Raw genomic sequence first — 25,167 nt, 5'->3', positions numbered from 1 at the left:
CTGAGGCCCTTTTCTGGTTTAATCAAGTTATAAAAGGGCAAGGAAACTGGTGGCATTCTGTAAAAGTAGTTGGACCCGCTATCTTTATTTGAATTTTGTGTATATCTAAAACTGTTTACAGCATGTAAGGTTATTTCTTAATGTCAATGCTGAACCAATTAAAATGTGAATTCTGCTGAATTCACACCACAAGGATTTGATCCATTCATAAAAACATATCGTGACACCAAAATTGATGCTTCAAAGCTTTAATGCAAAGAATTTAGTTGAGAAAGTACATGTCAACCAGCATAAAGGAAACATGCACTACAGTTCAAGAAGAAGCCATAAAGAGTAAGGTGAGCTGTCAGGTGAGCTGACTGGACAGGAAGTTTAGACCTCAGCGGAGGCTTCCTCGGACTGCTGGATGTAGTACTTGATGAAATCCAGGTACTTGGACACTCTGGTGTAGACGCCAGGACGGCCTGGGAGAGCACAACCGTCAGGACTGCCATAACTCATGATGCCAACCTGCTTGAAGCCACCGCGTGCACGACACACCAGCGGGCCGCCGTAATCCCCCTGCACAAAGAACACACACACTATTAAGTCTTTCCACTTCACATTGTTCTGTTGTATTATTCATCCCTTATTTTAACTTGTTGAGTTTACACACAAAAGATAAAGGTTTTGGATGTTATTAGACTGCAGGGAAATTGAAAGTGGTGGGAGAACAGTGCTAAGAAGGTTACCTTGGAAATTTAACAGGTTACCAATAACAAGTTACCCTATTTAAAATGTAAAAGTACTGTAACTATTTCAATTACTTCAACAAAGTAATGTAACTTGTCTAAAGCTAAGTAAAAGATAACTTTTCTAAATTTCTATTGTATGTTTTCAACTGTTAGCCATTTTAAAAAGACAGCTTGAGAAGCAGTTTAACTGGCAGAGGGGTGACGCTGCATATTCATGATTCAGTCAACATGAGAACCAATCAAAATAGCATCAAATGACTAAGTAAGACACTGTGCACATGGAAAAACATGCAAAGCAACAAAATTAATATTATTCAACATATAGCCGAGCTTTTTACTGAAAATATATTTAGATGTAATCATGAACATTTTCATAAGTAACTGCAATTTCATTACACACTTTTCCTAGTCTCTGTAGTGGATTAGAGGTGGATCACATTGTAATTAAATTACGTAACTTAATTACACGTACCCTTAAGTAAATAAGATACAATGTACAAATACTCCATTGCAAGTATTACCGCAAAGATACGTCACTTTTTCAGGACACTGTATTTTAAAGATAATTCTATAAAAAAAATCAAATAACTTTACAGATCTTTATTGTAAAGGGTGTAAACAATGTTTTAATGCTTGTTCAATGAACCATAAACAATAAATGAACATGAACAGCACACAGACGGTAGGCAATAAGGTCTCAGTTATAGAAACTAAGAACACTAAAGAGACCTCTACTGACTCTGAACACCAAAAGAAAGATGCCCAGGTTGCTCATTTGTGTGAACCAAGGAGGCATTAGGACTGCCCATGTTGCCAGGGCAAGAAATTGCCCTGAAAATGTCTGTACTGTGAGATGCCTGACGAAGCACTGCAGGGAGACGGGAAGGACAGCTGATCGTCCTCGCAGTAGCAGACCACATGTGACACCGGACCACAGGGCCACACCAGATACTGACTGTTACTTTTGACTTTGTTCAGGAACACATTCTTCCACTGCTGTTGCTCACGTGTCTGTGAAACGTTGTTCAGCTTCTGTCTTAGTTGAATCTTTTTATGTTCATATGTATTTTACTGATGTAGGTCCAGATGGAGCTAGATTAATGTACTCTATACAGTTAAGTAGTGTCGTCCAGTGCTTCCCAACCTAGTGCCCCCCCAAAGAGAAATGCATTTATAATTTAACTCACTTTGCAGGCATCCCTCCCTCCAGCCATGTCTCCAGCACACAGCATGTCAGAGTTCACCTCGGGATACTGTTCCTTACATACACTATCAGGGACAAGGGGAATCTTCAGCTCCTGAAGGGTTTCCGGATCCGGCAGTGGAACTACACAGACGCACACACACAGAATAAGTGCAGAGGAGGAAGGTTAGGATTTTGGGATGTGGTTTAGCGGGCGGTCGAGGTTAGTCCTGTATTTATGGCTGGATGTGCCTAATGAATTACACCAAGATCACCCTGTTGGTAAACTAAACCTTGAGAGAAAATAACTAGGCTATAGTTTGACAACAATGTTTACATTATTCCTTAACTGTAATGTTTGAGCTTCACTGTGCAGAATGGTATGTGCAGAGTTTGACACTAGTTCACCAGCTGAGGAAAGTAGATTATTGGTTAAACTTTTGCAATGGAAAGTATTTGCATATTCACAGATTATTTGTTTTTCAATGAGGGAGAAGACGTTGAAGTCTTCTTGCACTTCTTCCCTTTATAGGTAGGCTTTTAATGTGAAAAAAATATAAAATGTCAAGTGTTGATGACGCCCGTTTAACATCATGGATCATGAATACAGCAAAGAAGAAATCACGGAATGTAAAAAACATTCTGAGGTCTTCAAGAAGTAGTCAGGAAATAGTCCAACATTTAAAAAAAATTACAATTTACTGTTTTTATAGTCCTACATTGGATTTTGTTTGTTTGAGTTTATAAGCAGGCTTATTGATTTTAAGAAATACACCATTGAAAGAACATTTAAATAAACTATATCAACTAATATAATGAATATATGTAAGTATTCTTATATAAACTATATAATTAAAATATCAAATACAATATGAAATTTCATGGGGAAGGCCTAGGTTACGTGACCTCAGTAATTTTAATGTCTGTTGATAAGCCTATTTGTTGCACTGATATGCAGGGTCAGCCCACGTCGTTTTGTTTTTGAGAATTTACAAAACATGGATGTGTGCGTGTCTATTTGTGTATCCTTACACAGTGTGTGCACCATATAGGCTACATTACATGCAGAACTTACCCTCATTCCCAATGGTCCCCCAGCCAGTGATCCAACACTCAGAAAAAGAACCGAAGGTGTCGTCGACGGTGGGAAGACTCACTGCGGTAACTTTATTTGAGAATGTAATCTTTTTCTTCAGCTTTATCAGGGCGATGTTGTTCTTATAGCCTCTGGACAGGGCTTGGTAGTCAGGATGTTTTACGTAATTAAGTATACCCACATACTTAACAGCAGCCTTTTGCAGCTTGTGTGCGCCGATCCAAACCATTGATCGATGAAAATCAGGCTTAAGGTGTCTGGCAACACAAACACACACATTAGTTTTTTTCTGCAACAAAAATTCTAATATTTTTCCACTTAAATAAGTAGTAGTCACAGGAGACATTGAATTACCTAAATGGTCACATAAATAAGTCACGTATAAAAAGCACTGTTGATTAGTGTCCCACTATAGAAGACAAGCTGGCCCACTAAATCTTAAAGACATGAATGAGGAAAATTCTTGTTGGGTGTGACAGCCAATTGATTTTAGACAGTAATCAATTCCCTACAAAGCTTTGCAAGAGTATGGGCAGAGTTGCACCATTTCAATAAAAAATGATATCACTGGTAGGCATGGCCTTTGCTAAAAAGTGACCCACTTTACCTGAACACCCATTCATACACATGGGTTGCCATTCTGTTTATCTACCCTCTGGCAGGCTCCATTAAATGTAGTATAGTGGTCTTGATACACCTATAAATACCTATAATAATAAATGGACTCACTACAAGACACACAGATACAAACATGCACTTACTCATCCAAGCAGTTTGCAGCAGTCATCACCCATTGACTGTTGAGGATGGTGCCGCCGCAGCGCCACCTATTGATGCCATCAGAAGTCATGTTTAGGTGGACCATCCACGGCCAGCTGCTTTCTTTGGCATCATCCCCACCGATGATGGAGCTGCCCACCTCAGCCCCAAGCAAACCTAAAAAAGCAATAATGAAACTCTAGAAAATCTATGTTAAGGGTATCCTGTGGAGTTTCTGACCTCTATGGAGCAGTTTTTATGAGCGGGTCCCAGTTTTGCTTGTCTCCTAAGGGAGGCTACACATGCACACAAATGCATGAGGGTGACAAGAGACACAGTCAAGACATTGGTTTCACACTATTAAATTGATCTACTTCTAGCTTGTAAACATGGATTTAAACCATTCTTGATCCCACTTTAAAATAAAATTGCAAATGAAGAAATGCATTTGACCCATTTGTTCAACTCCAAGGACAATGCGTTTTGATGAGCAACACTGAATGTAAACATAACTTTTGTTGTTTACAAAAAAACATAGACTAAACCATTTAGAAACACGGCATACACAGGCTCCAGAGAAAAGGAAAAGACTTGCTTTCTTGCCTAGAGTTAGATGAGAAGATCAACACCACTCTCATGACTGTAGCCTATGTGCTAAAAATCACTAGCTACTTTTGTTTAAGACTAGGTAACTTCTTTGCCAGGAGAAGTATTTTCCACAAGTTTTGTTGTCACCATGAAATTAACAGACAAACTTGTTTTTTTATGTGCTGTTTTTTGCCCTTCAGTTTTTGTAGAAATTACACAAAGAATATATTATGTGATGATTAGTGAGCTTTAATGCAGGTTGGCAGATTTGGTACCTTTAGGTGGCTTTTTCCCCCTGTGCCCAGCCTTTATGCTAAGCTAAGGTAACCGGATCCTGGCTGTAGCTTCATACTTAACGGACAGATATTAGATAGCAGTGTCAATATTATCATGTAACTCTTGGCAAGAAAGAAAATAAGCATATTTCCCAAAGTATCAAAATGTTATTTTTTTTTAATCTACAATAAACACACTGCTGGCACACATTTCTAAACACAGAAATCAAACTAAGATGTCCAGTCATCACCAATAGTCAAATAACTTCCAATATCAGTAAAATAATTTATAATTACAGGGCATGATATTGATATCTCATCTTCTGATTTGTAAAATAACAAATTGGCCAAATAAATCAACACTAAAATTTGTCTAGACACTAAAATAATGTTCTCCAGATGACAACCTGGACATTTGTCTTTCTCACCTTCAGTGTTGTAGATGAGCACCAGCACAGCGAGAAGTCTGCAGAAAGCCATGGCTGTGATGCAGTGAAGCAGTGGCTCTGCAGGCTGAGAGGCAGCAGCTGCAGCTTTATATACACAGCTGGAGAGATGAAATTCTTATCAGCACTATCAGCCTTCCTTTTCCTCTCAAACCACACCTGGAAGTGGAAGAGCACATTTACTCAAGTACTGCTCATTTACTGGTCAGTATTTCCACTTTGTACTGCTTTACATTTTTGTTCCACAACATAGACACAACAACAACAACAGAAAAAGAAATAGGCTATTGTACTTTTAACCTAAAATGCAGTTTAGAGTGAATACTTGAATAAGATTAAAATTCAGAACATTGTATTTGCACTTCTGACCAAAATATTGGCAAAGTTTTAATAAGACTAGACTAAATTCTGGTCTGAAGTAACAGTTTTTAAAAAAAACATTATTGTCCACTTGTTGTCCTCTGAATAGTTTATGACATAGTAGTATATAGTTCTAAGCAAATATAAGGACATTTTTAAAGTTCTGATTGTTTTACATACATTTTTACTGTGGATTTGTCAACAACAATAACTCAGGAAACATCACGATGTATAAATAGTTAATAAAGTCTTGGTAACACAGTACAGTGTAACTGTTATTAACTGTTATATCTAGCCTACAAATCATAAACAGGCGGTTTAAAGCTTTTTATAAAGTCATGGAGATATATATTATCATTATGTAATAATAACTGTATGTCATAAAACATTTATTAACATTCTATACACCAGTTGTGGCTGCTTCGTAAGCGGAGTTATAGTAACAAGTACACTAATAAACACATTAAAATATCCTTGACTTGAAACAACATTAAACTACACAATGTATTATTAATTGTATATATTGTATTTTATTATTTTTACGTTAATTTTGTTTTAAACCATTTATTGAGTGCTGATGTACTGATTTATTGTTAAATAGGCGGGTTTAAATAGGCACAGCTTGTGGTGCTGACAGCAGGGACAGTGAGGAAACCAGTGAAGGCAGCGACCCGAATCACAGTTGCCGCAAAGCCACCACGAATAAAACTGTTCAAAATTAATGAACAAAAATATCTGTCTTTACTACAAAATACTGTAATTTGCATAGCAAGAATAATAAACAAGTGCCCAGCTACGTTTGTCTGCTAAATAACGTCACGGAACGGGAACGGCCAGGGCTGGTTTTGTTTCCGCGGGAATTTAATTGTACGAAACACCGTGTTTCATGTGACGTCGTCAAAGTTTACAAAAATTTATCCGAAATAGGAGCTAAAGCGACACAAAACCCAGCTCATAGTGAGTGGTGAATTTACCGTCTGTGTTCACGACAGCTTACTGAGCTACTTAGCTTCCAGTCTAAGATGTCAACCGGGTAAAGGTGTTGTAGGAACGGTAGTTTGAAGTGTTAGCCCGGCAGTTTTATTCCTTTTATCCCGTGAGTCCACAACATGGACCAGACAGCCAGCGTCAACGCGGATGTTGTTCAACGCTCTGACCTTAATGGTGGGTCTGTCATCTGTCAGCAGTGTGTTTGACTTGATTAAGATGAAATTATATCAGTCGCTAAAGTCTTGTTTATCTATTATTTATAGGTCGGTGCACACAATGGCGAAACAGGACTGGCTTTTGGTGAGTGTCAAACTAACGAAGCCCACAGCTTCCTCTCACTGTCGGTGTATCCATCAACTCCTACATTCACTGTCAGACAAATGGAGGGAGCAAAGACCTTCTATTTGATGTTATTCATATTTAAGAAAGGAAACCCTCCTTGCAGCTCCTGACAACTTTAAATATTTAAGTCAAGTAAATAAAAACAGTTTCATTTTCATTTTCAACCTAAACGTCATGGTAAAGAAATATACAACAACATAAGGAGGGAAAATGTAGCCACAAATAGTGAAATCTTGTTAAAGAGGTAGTTAGTGCTACAAATAGGAAAGGTAAAAATGGTATTCACATTATTAATTTTTAGTGATTATTTTAATATTAATATTAAAGTAGGGTATTATTTTCCAACACCATTTAAGTACCAACTGAAATAAGTCAGTTAAATTAAGTGTCAAAAAGAGTCAATTATCAAAAGTTGGCTTTGAATTCTAGTCCTTATCTATACTTGTTTTTCACATCTAAATTCAATTTTCATTCAAATTTTTATTTTGGAAATGTTCTTGTAAAAACATTAAACACTGATGCATTAAGAAGTTTGGCTGAAAATGAATGCGTATATTGCTTTAGCTAATGAAAAAAGTTTATAGGTACTGTTCAAAAGAATGTTTGTTTTTTTCGTGGGAAGGGCGTGCTTGACGGGATAAAGGCCTTTGACAAAACTGAAGTGGGCACAGCATGTAAGCTTAACTTGAAAAACAAAGCTTTCTAAAGATTGCTATTTAGATCTGCAGTTCTTTTTGTGTTTTCTCAAAGTGAAACCTCTCAGCTTTCGGCGTAGTTGTCAGTTATTGATGCATTTTAATCTGCTTACCCTGTGTTACCTTTCACCTCTTCTGATTACCTCCTCAGGCTCCTTGGATTGTGCAATAACTTTGCTTATGTGGTAATGCTGAGTGCCGCCCATGACATCCTCGAAAAACAAGAGTCTGGAAACACCACAGCATCTGTAAGAACCCAAATTTATATTTAGATAGTTTGTATTAGCAATTGACCCTTGTTATTGGTACGGGGCTGTTGAGATATAAAGCTATAATTATTTTTGTTATTTTTCTAGACTTCAGCCAAATTGGCCGTGAATTTCCAAGGTGGGAACAGCAGCAACAGTAGCCGCTATGACTGCAATCCTGTCTCTACTGCGGTAAATGGAGATTGACTACACAACACCAAATGGCCTAAACCCCTATACAGAGAATTATTTGTTTCTTACTTTGAGGTTTTGGGAAAGGCGAGAAAAGAAAGAAGTCAGCAGTGGTGGCTTCCTTTTTAAAAATGTTTTATTTTTTTTTTAAAAGAAGAAAATAAAATGAGTAAACAGGTACTGAAACTAAAATGACAATAAAACTAGAAACCAAAGTACCAGGATTGAAACTTTAGCTCTCAGTACTGCAGAATCCCACGGTGCTGTGAGGCTCAATGGCAAAGGGAAGCTTGAAAAGAGAAACACATCCAATCCACAAAAATAAGCAACTTTTAACACGGATGTTACCACGGCACCCACAACGAGAACCGTTGCTTTAGGCAACTATTAAAAACTCCACAGAAATGTAAAACTTTTTCTTCAGCATTTCTGATTAGACACATCGTATTTGAAATATAAGCACTAATGATTTGAAACATGACATCACACTCTTCAGAGGCAAACACATGCTGTTACTCTGACAGTGCTAATGCATTTCTCCTCAGGCTGTGCTGTTAGCTGACATCCTCCCAACACTATTCATCAAGCTGTGTGCTCCCTTTGTGATCCACAAAGTGCCTTATGGGTAAGACAAAGGTTATCACTGTTCATAAAAAATCAAGGCCATCTGTAAATTGAAAAAAATTCTCTGCATAGTTTTGCAACTAGCTTTTTTTCAATCTCAACCTGATTATTTACAAAATTGATTTCATTAATTTAATTAATTAATTAATTAAGGTTTTGATTCACCCAAATAATACTAAAGTGACTCACTTCCAGTGTAACTGTATCTAGCTAATACAGAATTATACCTACAGGTTAAAGCCAATCCATATTTTGCATATCCAACAGGCATCGCATCATTCAGAAACATTTTGGCACTATATGTTAAAATGTGGTGGTTACCGTGGTGCCTCACATTACTTTTTCTAACAGTTTTTTGTAATCTTTGTCAGGTTCAAAAAGTGCCCAAGGCCAGGTCTTTATTTGGAACAGGCTTATATTCCCTGGTTAATGCAAACTCAGCATTTCTTCCATGTTTATCTGTTGTATTGATACATTCAGCATAATGCACATTTCATTCCCTAATTCTTTCCAGATTCCACTCTGCTGTTTTTGTATCACAGTCAAGTTACTGTCATGCTTGTGCTGGCTACTATTTGGAATTATACCAGCTTTTATTTTATTTGTATTTACAGTACACACCCACACCCACCCACACACACACAATGTCACTTTATGTGGTTTGAATACTGTGTACTCTGTGTAAGTAATTTCACAGGGACTTAATATATATAGCAAACAGCATAATATAGCAAAATGAATATTATCCAAATTAAAGCATGGTCCTTTAATGCTTTTGTACTATGAGTATTAAACTGTGTTGTAAAGTTCCCTCCTAATTCCTGTTGTTCTAGTATCCGAGTGTTGCTCTGTTCCATCGTGGCAGCAACAAGTTTCCTTCTTGTGTCATTCTCCTCAGCTATGTGGATGAGCATTCTAGGTAAAGCAAACTTTTTTTTTTTCTTAGCTTTTATCATGACTGGTGGTCACACTGATGATTGATTAGATGCAGTTCAGCATCTTTTGCCTCAGTTTAATTTCCTGTCATCTTATCTCAGTGGAATCAGCTGCGGTTATTCCACAGAAATAAGATACCATTTTAGTCTTATCATGACCTGCAGCCAAATTCTCATCACCATACTAACACTGACCAGTGAACTGGTGTTTAAGTTCAAGCTTGTGTTTTACATGCATGTAAATGTAAATAAATAATGGAACAAAACACAGATACAGATGCATTTTTTTTAGGCTGCAAAAGTTTGAAACCAAGGTCCTCTTTCTCCTTGTCAACACAAAGAGGTCAGAGTCCAGGAAAGCTGAAAGACATTTTGTATTGTCACTATTTTCAACATGTCCTGCATGATATGACGGACATGTCCGCAGTCTGCAGAAACGTGTGTCACATCACCCTCTGTTCACAGGCTCACTGGGGAGACAACAAACCCAGGCCCCTGGTCGGACAGGGCCAGATTAACCTCCGTAGGAGGCCCTAGGACAAAAATGAGAGCGCTATGGGCCCCTGTTTACCACCCTGTTGCTCCCACTCTGTTCACGCTGTATACAAAAATGACAGTTGTGACATTTAACCTTTCAATGATGACGCTTAATGATGAGTGTCCGACATCTCAATTTACTGCTGACGATAGAGTAAACTATGTTGATTTTACAGGTAGAAGGGAAACAAGGGTCTTGCAGGGTAACCTTCATCTGTAAAAGTAAACAAATGCAGCCTGCCACCTACCATAGACATAATTTTTGTTACCATGAGTTGCTGTTGTGGAAAAGCCACAGGTGGAACTCATAACATTGTCCCTGTCAGCCATAAATGTGAGCCATCAACATTCACCAGCCCAGGAGTTGGCACACCTAAATGTAATGCAGCTATTAGTATGTCCTTAGTTACTGACAAAGGTCAATGAACAGTTCATGATTGGTGATAATTTAATAATGCTGGCAGGTACAGAACACCAGGAATTGAGTGGATGTTGGAGTCAGGCTAAATGTCTTGAAAAATAATGAGAAAGACTTATTAATGTATACTGATGAGATTTATATTGAAATGGTGGAGGGAACCTTTTGGCACATTTACAGTGATTGAGATCAATGTGCTTTATCCCTGAATTACACAGTTTCAAACACTTGAAAGTTGAATTAAAATGTGATTCTTCTTCCTTGTCAAACAAAAGAATAACCCCCACCTGTGATTATTACTTTTCTTTAATTCGGAGCACCTTTAAGGCATGTCTGTCCTTCCTCACTTGACTCACTCAGAAGAACCTCTCTACCACTGTGTTTCTAGGAGTGATCTTAACCAGTTTCAGCGCTGGACTGGGAGAACTGTCCTTCCTCTCTCTCTCTGTCTTCTTCAGCAGGTAGACACTTATTTGTCCCATTTTCTCCGTCCTCACGTAACTTTCTGTAAGCCATGTACGTTGAAATGAGATGACAAAATCTAAATTGAAGTTAAGCAGGTACATATAACTAGGAGCTGTCTTGGAGGTAAGGTGTAAATTAGAGTTTGTTAGTAGAAAGGGGCTCAAAACTGAGAACATGTTAAAGGGCAACAGTGTTTTTCAAGCTTGTTTTTCAGATCTTGAGTGTTTTTCAGAGCCTTTTTACCTCATGTTTTTGAGTCTAGTATTTAGCAAGTGTGCTGCAGTTGGCAGCAGCAAAACAGGGCTACAATGTAATTCTTGCAGGCAGTTGCACCCCATAAAGTACCTCCACTGAAGTGCTTGTTGCTGTAACAGATTGTTATTATAAGTGTCTCGAGCATTATGGAAAGGATCCCTACAGAGATGGACCTTTTTTTAAAGAGTAAGATTTTTTTGTTTAACCAGAAACAGTCGCTCTATTGTTCATCAGAATCCATTGATAAAAACAGTCATGTTATCTCTCTGGTCTACCGCTGCCTTGATCAGTTGTGTGATGGTTGTGTTTGTTAAACACCATAATCCCACAATAACACAAACAAACTAACCAACCAAGGCATCGGTAGACCAGCAACTAACTGTTTTGTTAGTTAAAATAATAGATATTTTTGTCAACTTATAATTACAATCTAAGCCTGTTAGTGGCAAAAACAGGCAGGATGTACTCATGCAAGGATTACGTTGCAGCCCTGTCTCGCTGCCGCAAACTCCAGGTTGAGAAATGCCATAGACACCCAGTATTATATTTTTTTTTACTACAAATTGTATATTTATAACTATTTCCAATGTTTTTCTTTTGACGTCCTGCCATCCTGTTTTTGTCTTCTGATGTGGTTGTATAGAAGCCGGTTACTGCCAGGAAAGAAAGAAAATAGATTAAATATAAGGGAAGTGCAAGTGATATTAATATAAAATTATGAGATAGAAATAATCTGACCTCCTTGGTTTTAGAATTGTGTGTGTGCAAATACAGCATTTTTCGGCACTTTAAGTCCCTGATGTTAAAGCTTCCATAAATGGACCTTCAAGGAAGAGGCTCCCTCTTTGCAACCACAATGCCATGAGTAAATAATGGGACTACAATTGACCCTGTCCCCAGCAAGCTTCAAGTCCCTTGAACGGTCCTTTTACTACCACCCTGTCATGAATCTAAGTGGAAAATTGGCAGCAATAATGTAATGAGTAGCTGATGGTCTAACATTGTATATCTCTCATGTTGTCTTTTTGTAACGTGTCTGTCTTTAAATTCACCATGATGTGTCTCAAAGAGATATGTAGTTTGGATTGTAAACTGTGGTTTCCCACCTGCCTCAGGGATGTGCTGGGAGGTTGGGCCTCAGGTACTGGTGGTGCTGGTGTTGCGGGAGCCTTACTCTACTCAGGCCTCACCCAACTCGGCCTGGCGCCAAAGACCACACTTCTCATCATGCTGGTGGTCCCTTTTATTATGTTGATTAGGTAAGCGTGGTCATTCCGTTATTCTGGATTTGTATCTGTCCAAAATGTTCCTTTAGTTTCACCTTTCAAAACACATTAAATGTATATATCTGCCAAAAATAATTTCTACAATGCATGATATGAATTCTGCTTCAGCTGGTGTTTGAAGGAGATGTAAATATATTTATAGAAGCAATATGCAAAACAAGTTTAGTACAAACATTTTTGTCAGCCTGATAATCGAACATAAAAAGGAAGAACAATAAATATAATCCCATTTTATCTGGTGAATGTCTTAGTTTGTTCTGACTCATTGGATCTACCCCATCCCGTGTATAGACAGACAGATTCTTGTGCCTATGCATGTCACTCATTTCATTTTATTTGTAACTGACAATTGATATTGCACTTTGCCATGGTTTGTTTTTACAACTTTAAATCACAGTAGATGTAACTAGACTTTTATGAAATTGATCAACAGAAGGTTTGAAACAGTAAATCCAAAGAAAGTAACTACTCGTTATAAACTCTGACAAGATATAGTTTTGGATTCCACAGTCAACTATACCTTATCGCCCTTTACATGTTTTAGCTTTTTTTTTCTCTGTTCGTTCCTTCTCTTGTTTTACTCCCACCACTAATGAAATCATTTTTCCTGGCTTGCTCTTTTTTTGCTTATCCCAACACCATCAGCTATTTCTCCCTGCTGGTTCCTCCACCTTCACTACCTCAGTGGAGAAGAAGGGAGACACAATATGCAGCCGTGAGCTCAGAGGACAGACAGCAGCTGATGGATGGGTCAGAAGAAGAGGAGCAGGAGGAATCAGCCCCGGGTACATGTCACAAACTCACTGTAACACTACAAATGATAAAAACATAATACATTGATAGAATCAATAATACTTTGACATTAAAATGCCGGGACCAAATCCAGTGAAAGCAGATTTTTTAGAAATGCACAGTAATATTATTGAAATGTACAATAATAATCTAATGTTAATCTGCTAATCTAACTGCAGAGTTTTATATTAGCTGCAATTGTGCAATACATTAATTTAGAAAGCCTAAAAGCATTGCCAAAGTGCATTGCTGTAATCTAATCATCTGATAATGAAAGCACGTGTCAGTTTTTTTGGAGGGGGAACCTGAATGTTTGATCCTAATGTGATGAAAAGACATTTTTGTTTTAATCTGTGTTTGCACTTCAATCTTTAAATGAGTCATTACATTAGACGCCGGGCCCTTTTGCGACTTTTGAGATCAGATAACCTCAATGGCCCCAGTTGTTTTATCTTGGTTTGGTTGGAGGATGTTGTGTGTCATTCAGATACGTACATCTGCATTGGAAACGATATCTGGATGTGGGAGGAGTTGTGTAAGGAAACAGATAAATGTTGGATGTTATCCGCTCAGTGTAGCAGTGAAAACTGATATCCAGGTTTTGTATGATAGTCCAGATACAGAATTAGGAATCGGGCAGTGCATTATATTTTTATAATTAATTTATATTTTATATTTAATAAAACGTTTATGCAAATCGCTGCCTATTTACTCAATCCAAAAGACACACAGCAACATTAGCATTCGTTATGAGACGTGTTTATGGCCACTCCAATATTCACTCTTTAATATCTTAATGCTGAACCGTGCACACTATGTTTTAAATAAAATAGCATATAAAATTAAGAGGTGGTTGCTGGTGTGTTTATTTTTAACTTTAGAGTCAGGCTAGGTATTTCCCATTGCCTCGAATCTTTATGCTAAGTTAGGCTAACCAGGTCCTGCCTCCACCTCTGTACTTAACGGACCAACATGTAATGGATATTGACCAGGCCCCCCCGGACTCTTTGATTGCACACTGCATTCATTTTTGCATGAAGCACTTTAGTTGCTCCAGAACACAGTGAGAGTCCAAAGATGCAAGTCCAGCTTTCTCTAGATGGACTGTTGGTTCACTTCTCTTCATCTACATATTATTATCATTAATAATATAAGTGCTTGATATTGTGAACCTGCAGTGTCTGAATTGATGTGACCATGCTGCTTCTCCACAGTGAAGCCCCCCATTTGTCATTTGATACACAGACCTGTTGATTTCCTCCCACTGCACCACACTGTTGATGTGAAGTGTCATTGTAAAGTGCTGCTGTTATTGAACACAGGTCATGTTCTCTTCCCCCTGATTGTAGCAGAGGGCAGGACCACCGGACCTCTCACCTTAAGAGAGAAACTGCGTGTCATCAAAGTAAGTGTTCACTTTACTTCAGACTTGGGTAATTGAGTATTTATGTGGTTATACTATTATCCCTCTTGGTTCCTGTGAGCAGGGCTTGCTGAGGTTTGTGTTACCCCTGGGACTGGTCTACTTTGCCGAGTACTTTATCAACCAGGGCTTGGTAAGTTCTCTGGTGCCCTCTGGCATCACATTCATCTTACTGCATGCTGTTAAAACAATCCCAGCTTCCTTCTGGTATAGTCTGTAGGAATGTATGAGATCTAATGTTCAGACATTTAAAAATATATCAAGTTTTGTGACTGTATTGAGCCCAGAATAATGTAGATGTTTTCTTTTCCAGATGGAACTCTTGTATTTCCCCAACTTTTATCTGTCCCATGCAGAGCAGTATCGCTGGTGAGTTAGCCTCACTAGAATATTATTCTTAAGGAATAAATTGCCTTAATAAGAAGAGTTGAATTTGGTTATTAATTGTGTATGTGCTCAGGTACCAGACACTGTACCAGGTTGGTGTGTTGGTGTCTCGATCCTCGCTGTGCTGTGTGAAAATCAGGAAAGTGTGGGCTCTCTCTTTGCTACAGGTGAGAAATAAAGTATTGTAGACAAATCAGCAGAAAATGGTATGGGTTCATTTTCTAAAATGAATCAGACAGTTCATATTAAACATATTGACAAAATCTTGACTAACATTTTCTAGTTTTATAGTCCATCCATTTCCACATGTGGCAACTAAAAAAGGTTGGGGAAAAACCTTGGTCAAAGTTAGTAACTTGATAGGTGCAGTAATTACCTACAGTTCATTGGGTAAATGTGCATATATGCTGCTTGATCAATCATTTTGTTGCCACATCATATATAAACATTAGAATACAGACAGTAACAATAGAAGAAATTACCAGAAGTGTGCAACAAACATTAGCACTAGTATGTTACATACTAGTAGGTACAGTCTCTACCTGGTATTTACATTGTGAATTTGCAGTTAATAGAAGTCAAAATTGTAATGAACCACAGTGAGTATAAAGTTATTAGCTAGGCTTGAGTGTGTAACAGGTGGGACGTTCAGAATGTTGTAGTTGTTAGTTTAGTTTAATAGTCTTATAGTAGTTCTTATTGTAGTGTAATTGAAATACCTTATTCCCGCTGTCATAGTGATATCACATAACACATTTACTAAATAATGACTGAACGAACGTCGTTCAGTCTGTTGGCTGGTTTTATTAATACCTCTAGCAGGCAACAAGGGAAGGCTGAGGCTGAGCAGCTTGAGCAGGGCTGGCTTTGAGATAATAGATCCATGTGGTGTTGTGTGCTTTTGACCCACTGTAGGTAGTTTCTTGTTTGTTCTTCTCTTGAGTGTTTATGTAGTCTCTATTGTCCATTTTTTTTTTTTTTTACCTAACTCACCCCCAAAAGTACTGTGCTGTGGATAGATTCTAATTAACACGCCACCAGGCTGAAGTTAGTTTCTCCCATTGTCTTGTTTTTTCACGTGCATTGATATTTTAGTAAATTGGTTGTGTTTTTTACTTAGATTAGTGCCCAGTGCTTTAGGACAGCTGAGAGGATCAATTTACTACGTTTAGCTCATGTTCAGTCTGATATTTGTACTTGAATCATCGCTCAGCTTCAGTGTAATTAAAGCCACCAGATGTCACTGTTACCTTAGGTTAATTCACTGTGCTTAACAATTCCTGTGGTAATCACTTTGTATAGAAAGGAAGGTTTGTGTAGTTTCAGTGTACATTTTCATTAAAAAAAATCATTTAATTTCACTGTGGTTATATTATTGTTATCACAATAACTATTGCTGTTGAATTTGTTATTATTTTTTGGGTTTATAATTATTGCAAGTCACTTTAAAGTTAGTACTATTGATTTCCATTTTATTTTTTTATTAAGTTTCACACGCCTATCCTCATCACCAGAGGTTCAACCCAAGTCATTAATGAAAAAGCCAGAAGAGTTATCAGAGAGTTCACTATTGTGCACTGTGAACTCTCTGCACTGACATGCGGTTGCCAATGTCAACTAGTTTAAACAGAATATTGACCCCTTACCTACAATAGTAACAGGTACAGTGAAAACCCACAGAGAGCAAGACAAATACACATGAAATAGCCAAATTTATATTACAAAGATTAGCTGCAGAGCTTGGTTGTTTCACATTGCTTGCCTAAGAGCTGCATTTGTTAAGATTCCACATTCCTGTTAAGGTTCAACTTGTGACAGCTGGCCCGTCTGTTTTTCAAAGCAGTTGGTGTTTTCTTTAATCAAAGGTCTGATGTCCATGCTCTCTGTCCTACATCTCCCCTCCTCTCTGCCCTCCACAGCTTGTAAATGCAGTGGTGCTCCTATTCGCAGTGAAGTACCTGTTCCTGCCCTATGTCTGGCTGGTGTTTATTATAGTCCTCTATGAGGGTCTGCTGGGTGGAGCTGCCTATGTCAACACCTTCTTCTTCATCAGCAAAGAGGTCAGGTCAACTTTCTGTCAGTTGGTTTGTTACTCAGGGTATCCATGTGTCATTAAAATTAGCTGTTTGTTGTTAATGCAAACTCGTGTTGCTATGCTAAAATCAGTATGATCTACAGCATTAATTCTACAGCAATGAACAGAGCCACATCAAACGTTTCACTCTGCTGCTCAGCTTCTCTTCTCCAACACAAATGTTTTCATAAAAAAAAAATCCAACTACATCTGCGTGATCCTTTTCAAGCCGCTGTCAATGAAACTCAATACTTCCTGCATATGTTTCACATTAAAAGCCTGATCAAAGGTAATAGTGTTGAATCATTAATAGGGCCTTACAATTATTCAATTTAAATTTGTCCACAGATTAAATATTTCTTATTGAGGCTATAGTGTGGGGGTGTGTTGTACTTGAGTGCCTTTATATTAAAAGGTGTTTCTGATATTTTGTCTACAGGCTCAAAATATTAACATAAAGCAGAATTATCACCTTTATGACAGTGTCAACAAAAACTAAAGATTTTAGCTTGGAAAAAGTAGAGTTCATGGCAGAGCTCTTGTATTGGATAACAATAGATTGTAGAGGTTTAACTAATAAAGTGGCAAGTGAATGTATATACTGTGTATATACATACATAAACAATAAATGTAGATATAGATAAGAGAAAATAAGGTGGTGAGATACATTGATGCAGTACCCTGCTATATATTTGTTGTAGCTGTGTTTGTCATTCTACATCAAATGTGTGTTCATCCTGACTTTGTTCTTTTTTTCCCCACAGACTGAAGACCGATACAGGGAGTTTGCCATGGCTGCTTCCAGTGTAGGAGACAGTCTGGGCATAGCTCTGGCTGGACTCGCAGCTTTTCCCGTCCACAGATACTTCTGTTCCCTGCCCACAAACTGACCAGCAGAATGAATAAGCAAGACGTGGGTGCGTTCCATTTGAGGGATTTAAAAAAAATAAATAAAAAATCTGATACAAGTTAGAGATCATCTGACAAAAGCAGACTTCACTCCTACATAAAAAATATTGACTCCACAGAGTGTTTTAACCAGCAGAGAGCAATCCAGAGAGAGGAGGACTCACTGACTTATCCTTTTCACCAACTTCTGCTGATAATGCTGCTTTTTGGGATTCTCATTCCGGACCTTTCTGAGACCAATTGTAATCACAGCCCATTATCTATGACAAAAGTGGTTCTCAACAGGAAGGCATGTCTTACTCAACGTTGTTTGCACAAACTGCTCTAAGAGCCTGTCGCCTGCAGAGAAAAATAATTACTGTCCATAACTTGTTTTGCAGACAAGTGAGTATGAACCGCCCAAACACCAGACTACATGAGAGTCGAGCTTTATTTTACTGACCTCACTTATTATCTTTTTTCTTTGTCTTTTATTTTACAATAATGAAGTCTTAAAAATGAAAAGGGTTTACCTCTTGCTGCTATTTATAGCTGCCATCATACAAAAGGAACTAGTTCTAACCAACTTCAAAACCAAAAATGGTACGATAAATTTATTGGGAGTGAAAGACTTAAAGCTAAAGGTTTTAAAGCTTAAAATTTGTATTTCTATTTACTAATAATGATGTGAGATATTTCATCTCTATTGTGACATTATTACATATTGATGTTGTGTACTCGATCCTGGCACACAACCGAGGAGCCCAGCCATTGAGTACTGACTGTTACAACGCCACTACAACATCACTTTTGCCTTAATAGTTGAAGAGAGTTGCTTCTCTGAACAGAAGACTCTGCTTTGTTACCGTAAAAAGAAAATCCCAGTAGATGGAATTGTTTTATGGTGCTTTCAAGATCTGTAGAACCAGGATGAATCAGGTTTCTTTAACTAACTGACCCATGTTGTTGCTTTTGTGTTTCTTTTTAGTCGCTGTCACTGTTAAAACAGGTCATGAGTGAAGTGACCAAAAAATGTCTTTGTTTCTACCAAAGATAACAGTCTTTTTATGTGGATTAACATTTGATATTTATATACTGTAACAATCTGGAAACAGAAAAATATGCTGTTATAGTATGCTAATAATTAAAAATTTAGATTCAGCCAGTGACAAGGTGTCTTGACAAAAGATGGTGGGGATGTTTTTTTTTTTATTTTTTTATTGTATGCCTGACAACATTTTCAACATAACCAAAACATTCAGCCTTTCTTGTGCAATTTTTGCTCAGTTTTTGTTTTTTCTGAAAGTAATTAAGCTTGTTTTAATATGCAAATAGTAATTATTATAATAATTATCAAATAAGAACCACCATGTCCTAATAAATATGTCCATATACACACCGTTTTCTCTTAAACATGTTTAAACACATACCGATGTGTACATTTCTACTGAGATTATACCTACCCATACAAACATTTCCTATTATGCTGAATTGTCATAACTTTGTTGCAATTTACAGATTGTGTTTTTAAGATTGTTCTTGATCAAAATGAATCAAAGTGTCGAGTCAAGGCTTAAAAAGTGGACTGAAAGTATCAAAATGGCTAATTGTCATGTAAAATTAAAATGTAAATACATTTTGATGTTAAAAGTTTCTTTATTTTATTTAATTTTTTATTTTGGAACCATTTTGCTCTAAAATATAACCGAGAATGGCTGTTTTTATTAGGGCTGCATCTAATGATCTTCTTTCTTAATCGACTCATGCCTTAACTCCTGGACACTATTCTTTACTGAAGTTCATTCTCACATACTTCACCCTACATCCTTCATCGCCAAGCTTTCAAATGTCATGCACCCTTATTTTTATTTATCTTGATGTTCTCAATTCATCTATTTAAGACAGATTACATTTTTTTATCCAACTGAAGTGTTAACGTTCTTCAGTTTGAACCATAGACTGTATACGATTCGATTGGAAGCTTGCGAGACCGAGCAATGCGCGTTCCCTGCACCGGAAGTTACAGACGACTTTACTGTTGGTGTTCATGAGCACGGCAGGAGTAAACCGGCGAAGACGATACCGGGGGAAGAAGAGGAGCCGGTGGACGGCGAAAAAACAACGCACGGAATGAAATATATTGATGTTTGATTGTCTAAGTTTTGCTGTCACTCAGTGAAAGGTAATTACTTTTACTCGCGTTTTGTTGAATTAGCGGCGCTGTGTGAATCGTTTTGATGTGCCTTGCTAGCATTAGCTCGCTTGCTCACGAAATTAGCCGTGGTTAGCCAGCTTACATGCAGCATTTTGTCAGCTAACGTTAACCTAAATAACGGTTCTTTACTTCACTAGCACAATAAGTATGTGTAGTTGTTCGGTGCCGGTTGGCAGACATTAGCGCTAAGCTTCAGGACACATTTCCAAACAAAATGGCTTGATAAGTCATGAAAAGAGTCGGTTGTTCGCTGACGTCGTTAGCCGTGATGTAAGCTAACGTGCTAATGGTTAGCTTACTGTTTAGCAACGCCCATAGGCCTCACATTCCTTGACGAAATACGTTCGTTTTCTCTGGTACATTTTAATATATTTATTCAGTGTGTAGCTAAACGAATAATACGAGTTTTCCATAGTTCCGATGAATTTATCGTTTTGTTAGGAATCACTTTGAGGAAACGCAGGTCGTTATCAAGCAACAAACGTTAACTATAAATGTTTCTCCAGTTACGTGGATGTTGGTTTTGTTTTAATTCAAGATTGTTATTGAGTCGCTTCACTGTCTTTTTTTTCCTCCTCCACAGTTCCTTATTCTGAACATCGTCTTAGCTAGAGCCTGGTGTACAAGCGTTGAAGAGCGCCATCTAATTCAGAGGAAGGGAGTCTGTTGTGGCTCTAGTGACCCCGGTGTGTGTGAAGAGTAGTGTGTGACCGTAGTGTGTGAGCAGCTCTCCCTATGTGTGTCACAATGGGGGACATCAGTGACCTGGACCGACAGATAGAGCAGCTCAGACGCTGTGAGCTCATTAAAGAAAACGAAGTCAAAGCATTGTGTGCCAAAGCCAGGTAATGGATGAACTTCTATAATACAGACACATGAAAACATGTTAGTATGTACAGGAAAGCTTCATGAGATTTTTGACTCCTACTGGATACACCCGTTGTGCTGGATTGCAAAAAGTGTACACAAAGCAAATTGAAGCCAGTAGTAATTTAAATATGTGTGTGTACTTTTAGAGAGATTCTGGTTGAAGAAAGCAATGTCCAGAGAGTCGACTCTCCTGTCACAGTAAGTAACATTTTCTAATGGCTCTTTTTCACTCAGAGTTTGACTTGAAGTTCATTAAATGTGGTATTAATGTCTCCTGTTTTTTGCTTCTCATAGGTGTGTGGTGATATACATGGTCAGTTCTATGACTTAAAAGAGCTGTTTAGAGTAAGTTTGTTTTTCTTCATTGCTCAATACAGACCTAGTTGTCACATTTTTCTTTCAGTGAGTTGTATTTTTAAGTTGGTTTGTGAAGCTGGACAGAGTCTCAAATTCTGAACACTATTGAATGTACAATGCTGAACACACGTCCTGAGGAATAATTCTGGTGTAATTCTTTAGTCCTTATTTTACTAGTATTTTGTTATAATTTATTAAAATATTGTCCCTTACTGTGTTGCAGTGGGTATTATAACTTCTGTGTACCCTCAGAACTACCCTAAAATACACACATACACGTCCAAAAAGACACACTAACTGCAGTTGGATATAAACTTTACAGCTGCAGTTGGATTTAATAGCCCATTAGATTCTTGACTTATGTACTGTTTACATTACATTTATCCAAAGCGACTTACAATTGCTGTACATGTCAGAGGTCGCACACCTCTGGAGCAACTAGGGGTTAAGTGTCTTACTCAGGGACACGTTGGTGGATGGGTCACCATGGGGATTGAACCTGGGTCTCTCACACCAAAGGCACGTGTCTTCTCCACCTGTTTAACTACTTGTTTTTAATATTTCCACGTGACAGGTTGGTGGTGATGTCCCAGAGACAAATTATCTCTTCATGGGTGACTTTGTGGACAGAGGCTTCTACAGTGTGGAGACTTTCCTTCTTCTGCTAGCTCTTAAGGTACACATGAATGTGGTGTTTTATTTTAGAAAATAAAAACAGATTCCTTTACTGCAAGTTTTAAAATGAAATGGTCATAGTTGAGATGCCACACGAGAAGCAGCTGTGTGTGTGTGTGTGTGTGTGTGTGTGTGTGTAAATTCTACTTGAAAGAACCTTTTTTTTGAATCAATTAAGGTTTTTAGGTTATGCACAGGGCCTGTGAAACCCTGTTTTCTTTACATCCTTGCTTTTGATGCATTCCTCAGGTGCGTTATCCAGACAGGATAACCTTGATCCGGGGAAACCACGAGTCCCGGCAAATCACCCAGGTGTACGGCTTCTACGACGAGTGCCTCCGCAAGTACGGCTCAGTCACTGTCTGGAGATACTGCACCGAGATATTTGACTACTTGTCCCTCTCTGCTATCATTGATGGCAAGGTGAGAGACATTGTTCCTTCAAATTTAAAAACAAACTGGGACTGGAATGTTTCCATTGAAGTGTTGCAAGTCTAATAACTGGTTGAGCAACTTATCAGAAATAACTTTCTGAGATGCCATTATATAAGGTCCTTAATCAGTTGGGTTGATGCACTCCTCTCTGTCATTCAGATCTTCTGTGTGCACGGTGGCTTGTCACCTTCCATCCAGACACTGGACCAGATCAGGACCATTGACAGGAAACAGGAAGTGCCCCACGATGGGCCCATGTGTGATCTCTTGTGGTCAGACCCTGAAGGTATACATCCTGTCGAGCCTTTTAAACACTGCATTGTTAATCTACATGCTTGTGAACATTCAAAGAAGTGGTATTTGGCATAATAAAGGGAAAACTGGCACTCAGTGACAGAATCTTCACCTGATTGATCTTCTCTCCCCCAGACACCACAGGGTGGGGGGTGAGTCCCAGAGGTGCTGGCTATTTGTTTGGGAGTGACGTGGTGGCCCAGTTCAACGCCGCCAACGACATTCATATGATCTGTCGAGCACACCAGCTGGTCATGGAGGGCTACAAATGGCACTTCAACGAGACTGTGCTCACTGTGTGGTCAGCACCCAACTACTGCTACAGGTAGGTAGATACAGTGAAACTCATAGTTCCTGTTTGAATGGACATAATGTCAACAGCTCCATGTAGAAAGACTTAAGTATTTAAGTAACAATTACAAACACTGCTCAGGGTTCCTACGCAGTATGGAAAAGTATCAAAGTTGGTTTTAGTCATTTCCAGGTCTGTAAGTAAAACAATGAATGAAAGTATGGACTGAACAGCCACAGTGCTTTGGTTTTAATTGATTTGTATAAGCTACAGTATTATTTCGCAATAAAATAGCGTACATGGTCAGAATGAAACCTCCATGTTGAATTTAGTTGCATACTAAATGTCTAGCCATTTGTACTTGGATATCAAATAGGGTCTGAAAAATCTACAGGAAAGTCTGGAGAGTATAGAATTTTGAAATGGAAATGTGTAGAAACCTTTACTGCTCCAAAAATGGATCAAAGTCAGTGTTGGTTAGCAGCAATCATTAGTGAGTTTTCAGCACTTTGAAATGTGCAGTGTTGTGTTCAGGCCGACGGTGAAAAAGCACAGCCCCCTCATTCATTTGAATGGATCCAGTCCATCAATGCAGCGGGGTACCAATTCAGGGTCGTCTGGCAAAACAAAGTTGAACCTGGCTCACCTTTTGCTGCAATGTCATCTGGCGCTGCGTTGGCCAGGCAAATACATGCAAGAACACATTCCTGGTAGTTTACGTTGTCATCAGGACAAAAGTAAAATAATTCCAGCTGTCATACCTTTTTACAGATTTGTACAATCTTATCACAAACCGTTTTGCCATGAGATACACATTTCAAGTGTGTTAATCTGTTAGGCCAACAGGACTTCCTTTGATCATATTTCATTGTCCCACCGGTACATTAAACAACACGCCCCCACTAACACAGCCCTCTGTGCTTTTTTGTCCTATTGCTGTTTGTTCTGAATCCCCACTAATACATCAGTGTGTGTGTGCTAAACTTAAATCAGTTACCCTCTTTGTACAACATGGCTCTCTCCTGTTAGATTTGGCATTAGAAAAGATGTTTGCACTCATCATGTTGTAGTCCAAGCTAAAGATATAAAGGTTTTCTACACAGCCACTTTTCATGTCGTCTATCTCACACATGTCTGATGGAAGAGAAACACTCCTTTTAATCTATCCAGCTGTCTACACAGGCCGCATAAAACCCATGTTTCACTCACACTATGCACGTAATCACAACCTGAAGCATATTTTTTGTGTTGGATCTGACCTAAATGCTATCAATACTGTGTGTGAACAGCTTGTTTAGTTTTAGGTAATTGATTTAGTAATCAGTGTAATTATCACAAAACACATGTAGATGTTTACACCTGATGTAAACACCTACAGCTAATGAAATTTTAAGACTGTAATAAAGTATAAACCAGTTTAAAGACACATGGCTAATTTTACGTCACATTGAGTGAGTAGTCTGAGACGACTTTGTCTGTAACAAGTTCTTTGTCTCTCTCTGGACAATCAGATGTGGCAATGTGGCAGCCATCCTGGAGCTGGATGAGCATCTACAGCGCGAGTTCATCATATTTGAGGCAGCTCCACAAGAGACCAGAGGCATCCCCTCCAAAAAGCCAGTAGCCGACTATTTCCTGTGAAGTCTTTGAGAGGACAGCCATGATGTGTCGAAATCTTCAGTACCATTTCACACCAGCCACCCTCCATCCTGCTGCCGGGCCGTTCTGTCAGTCTGAACTCAGAGCAGTTAGACAAAACCTGCCAGACCCTGCGAAGCTCCGCACAGCTTCATCTTGGAAGAGCTGGATTTTTGCCGCACTGCCAAAGCCTGACAGAGCAGTCACTGTGAAAGGTGTAGGAGGCGAGGTGGATACTGGGCCCATGACTGTTGTCACTTCCCCTCAACTATATAAGATGGCCATTTTGTTTCTCCCCTCAGCCTCCTTCCATTTCTGTCTGTTCTCCTCCTCCATCACTTTCTGTAGATACAACACTCTCCCTCCCTGACTTAACCTCCACCACTCTTGTAGTATTTT

At 38.5% G+C, this 25,167-nt stretch overlaps 3 protein-coding genes across 3 annotated transcripts; 2 read left to right on the top strand and 1 right to left on the bottom strand.

Moving 5' to 3' along the window:
* Positions 1-232: 232 nt before the first annotated feature.
* Positions 233-5,240, bottom strand: LOC123984128 (tryptase-2-like). The gene is made up of 5 exons (XM_046070832.1): positions 5,064-5,240; positions 3,775-3,949; positions 2,993-3,270; positions 1,922-2,061; positions 233-561 (listed from the first exon to the last, which is right to left on the bottom strand). Exons 1-5 carry the CDS (start codon positions 5,113-5,115, stop codon positions 373-375), a joined length of 834 nt encoding a protein of 277 aa, XP_045926788.1. The 5' UTR covers positions 5,116-5,240; the 3' UTR covers positions 233-372.
* Positions 5,241-6,306: 1,066 nt separating this feature from the next.
* cln3 (CLN3 lysosomal/endosomal transmembrane protein, battenin) lies at positions 6,307-19,629 on the top strand. Its single transcript, XM_046070666.1, has 15 exons — positions 6,307-6,605; positions 6,695-6,731; positions 7,620-7,716; positions 7,825-7,908; positions 8,454-8,533; positions 9,366-9,451; positions 10,811-10,883; positions 12,258-12,401; positions 13,074-13,213; positions 14,570-14,625; positions 14,708-14,776; positions 14,957-15,012; positions 15,104-15,197; positions 16,950-17,090; positions 17,869-19,629. Exons 1-15 carry the CDS (start codon positions 6,551-6,553, stop codon positions 17,992-17,994), a joined length of 1,338 nt encoding a protein of 445 aa, XP_045926622.1. The 5' UTR covers positions 6,307-6,550; the 3' UTR covers positions 17,995-19,629.
* Positions 19,630-20,007: 378 nt separating this feature from the next.
* LOC123984111 (serine/threonine-protein phosphatase 4 catalytic subunit B) lies at positions 20,008-25,161 on the top strand. Its single transcript, XM_046070808.1, has 9 exons — positions 20,008-20,174; positions 20,791-21,052; positions 21,224-21,275; positions 21,372-21,422; positions 22,009-22,110; positions 22,359-22,532; positions 22,704-22,830; positions 22,974-23,163; positions 24,642-25,161. The coding sequence occupies exons 2-9, from the start codon at positions 20,943-20,945 to the stop codon at positions 24,769-24,771; spliced, it is 936 nt and encodes a 311-aa protein (XP_045926764.1). The 5' UTR covers positions 20,008-20,174; positions 20,791-20,942; the 3' UTR covers positions 24,772-25,161.
* The last annotated feature ends 6 nt before the right edge of the window (positions 25,162-25,167 follow it).

Source organism: Micropterus dolomieu, linkage group LG02 (assembly GCF_021292245.1).
Source record: "Micropterus dolomieu isolate WLL.071019.BEF.003 ecotype Adirondacks linkage group LG02, ASM2129224v1, whole genome shotgun sequence".
NCBI classification, from domain to species: domain Eukaryota; kingdom Metazoa; phylum Chordata; class Actinopteri; order Centrarchiformes; family Centrarchidae; genus Micropterus; species Micropterus dolomieu.
Note: the sequence above shows the minus strand (reverse complement) of the source record. Positions and strands in the feature narration are given on the sequence as shown.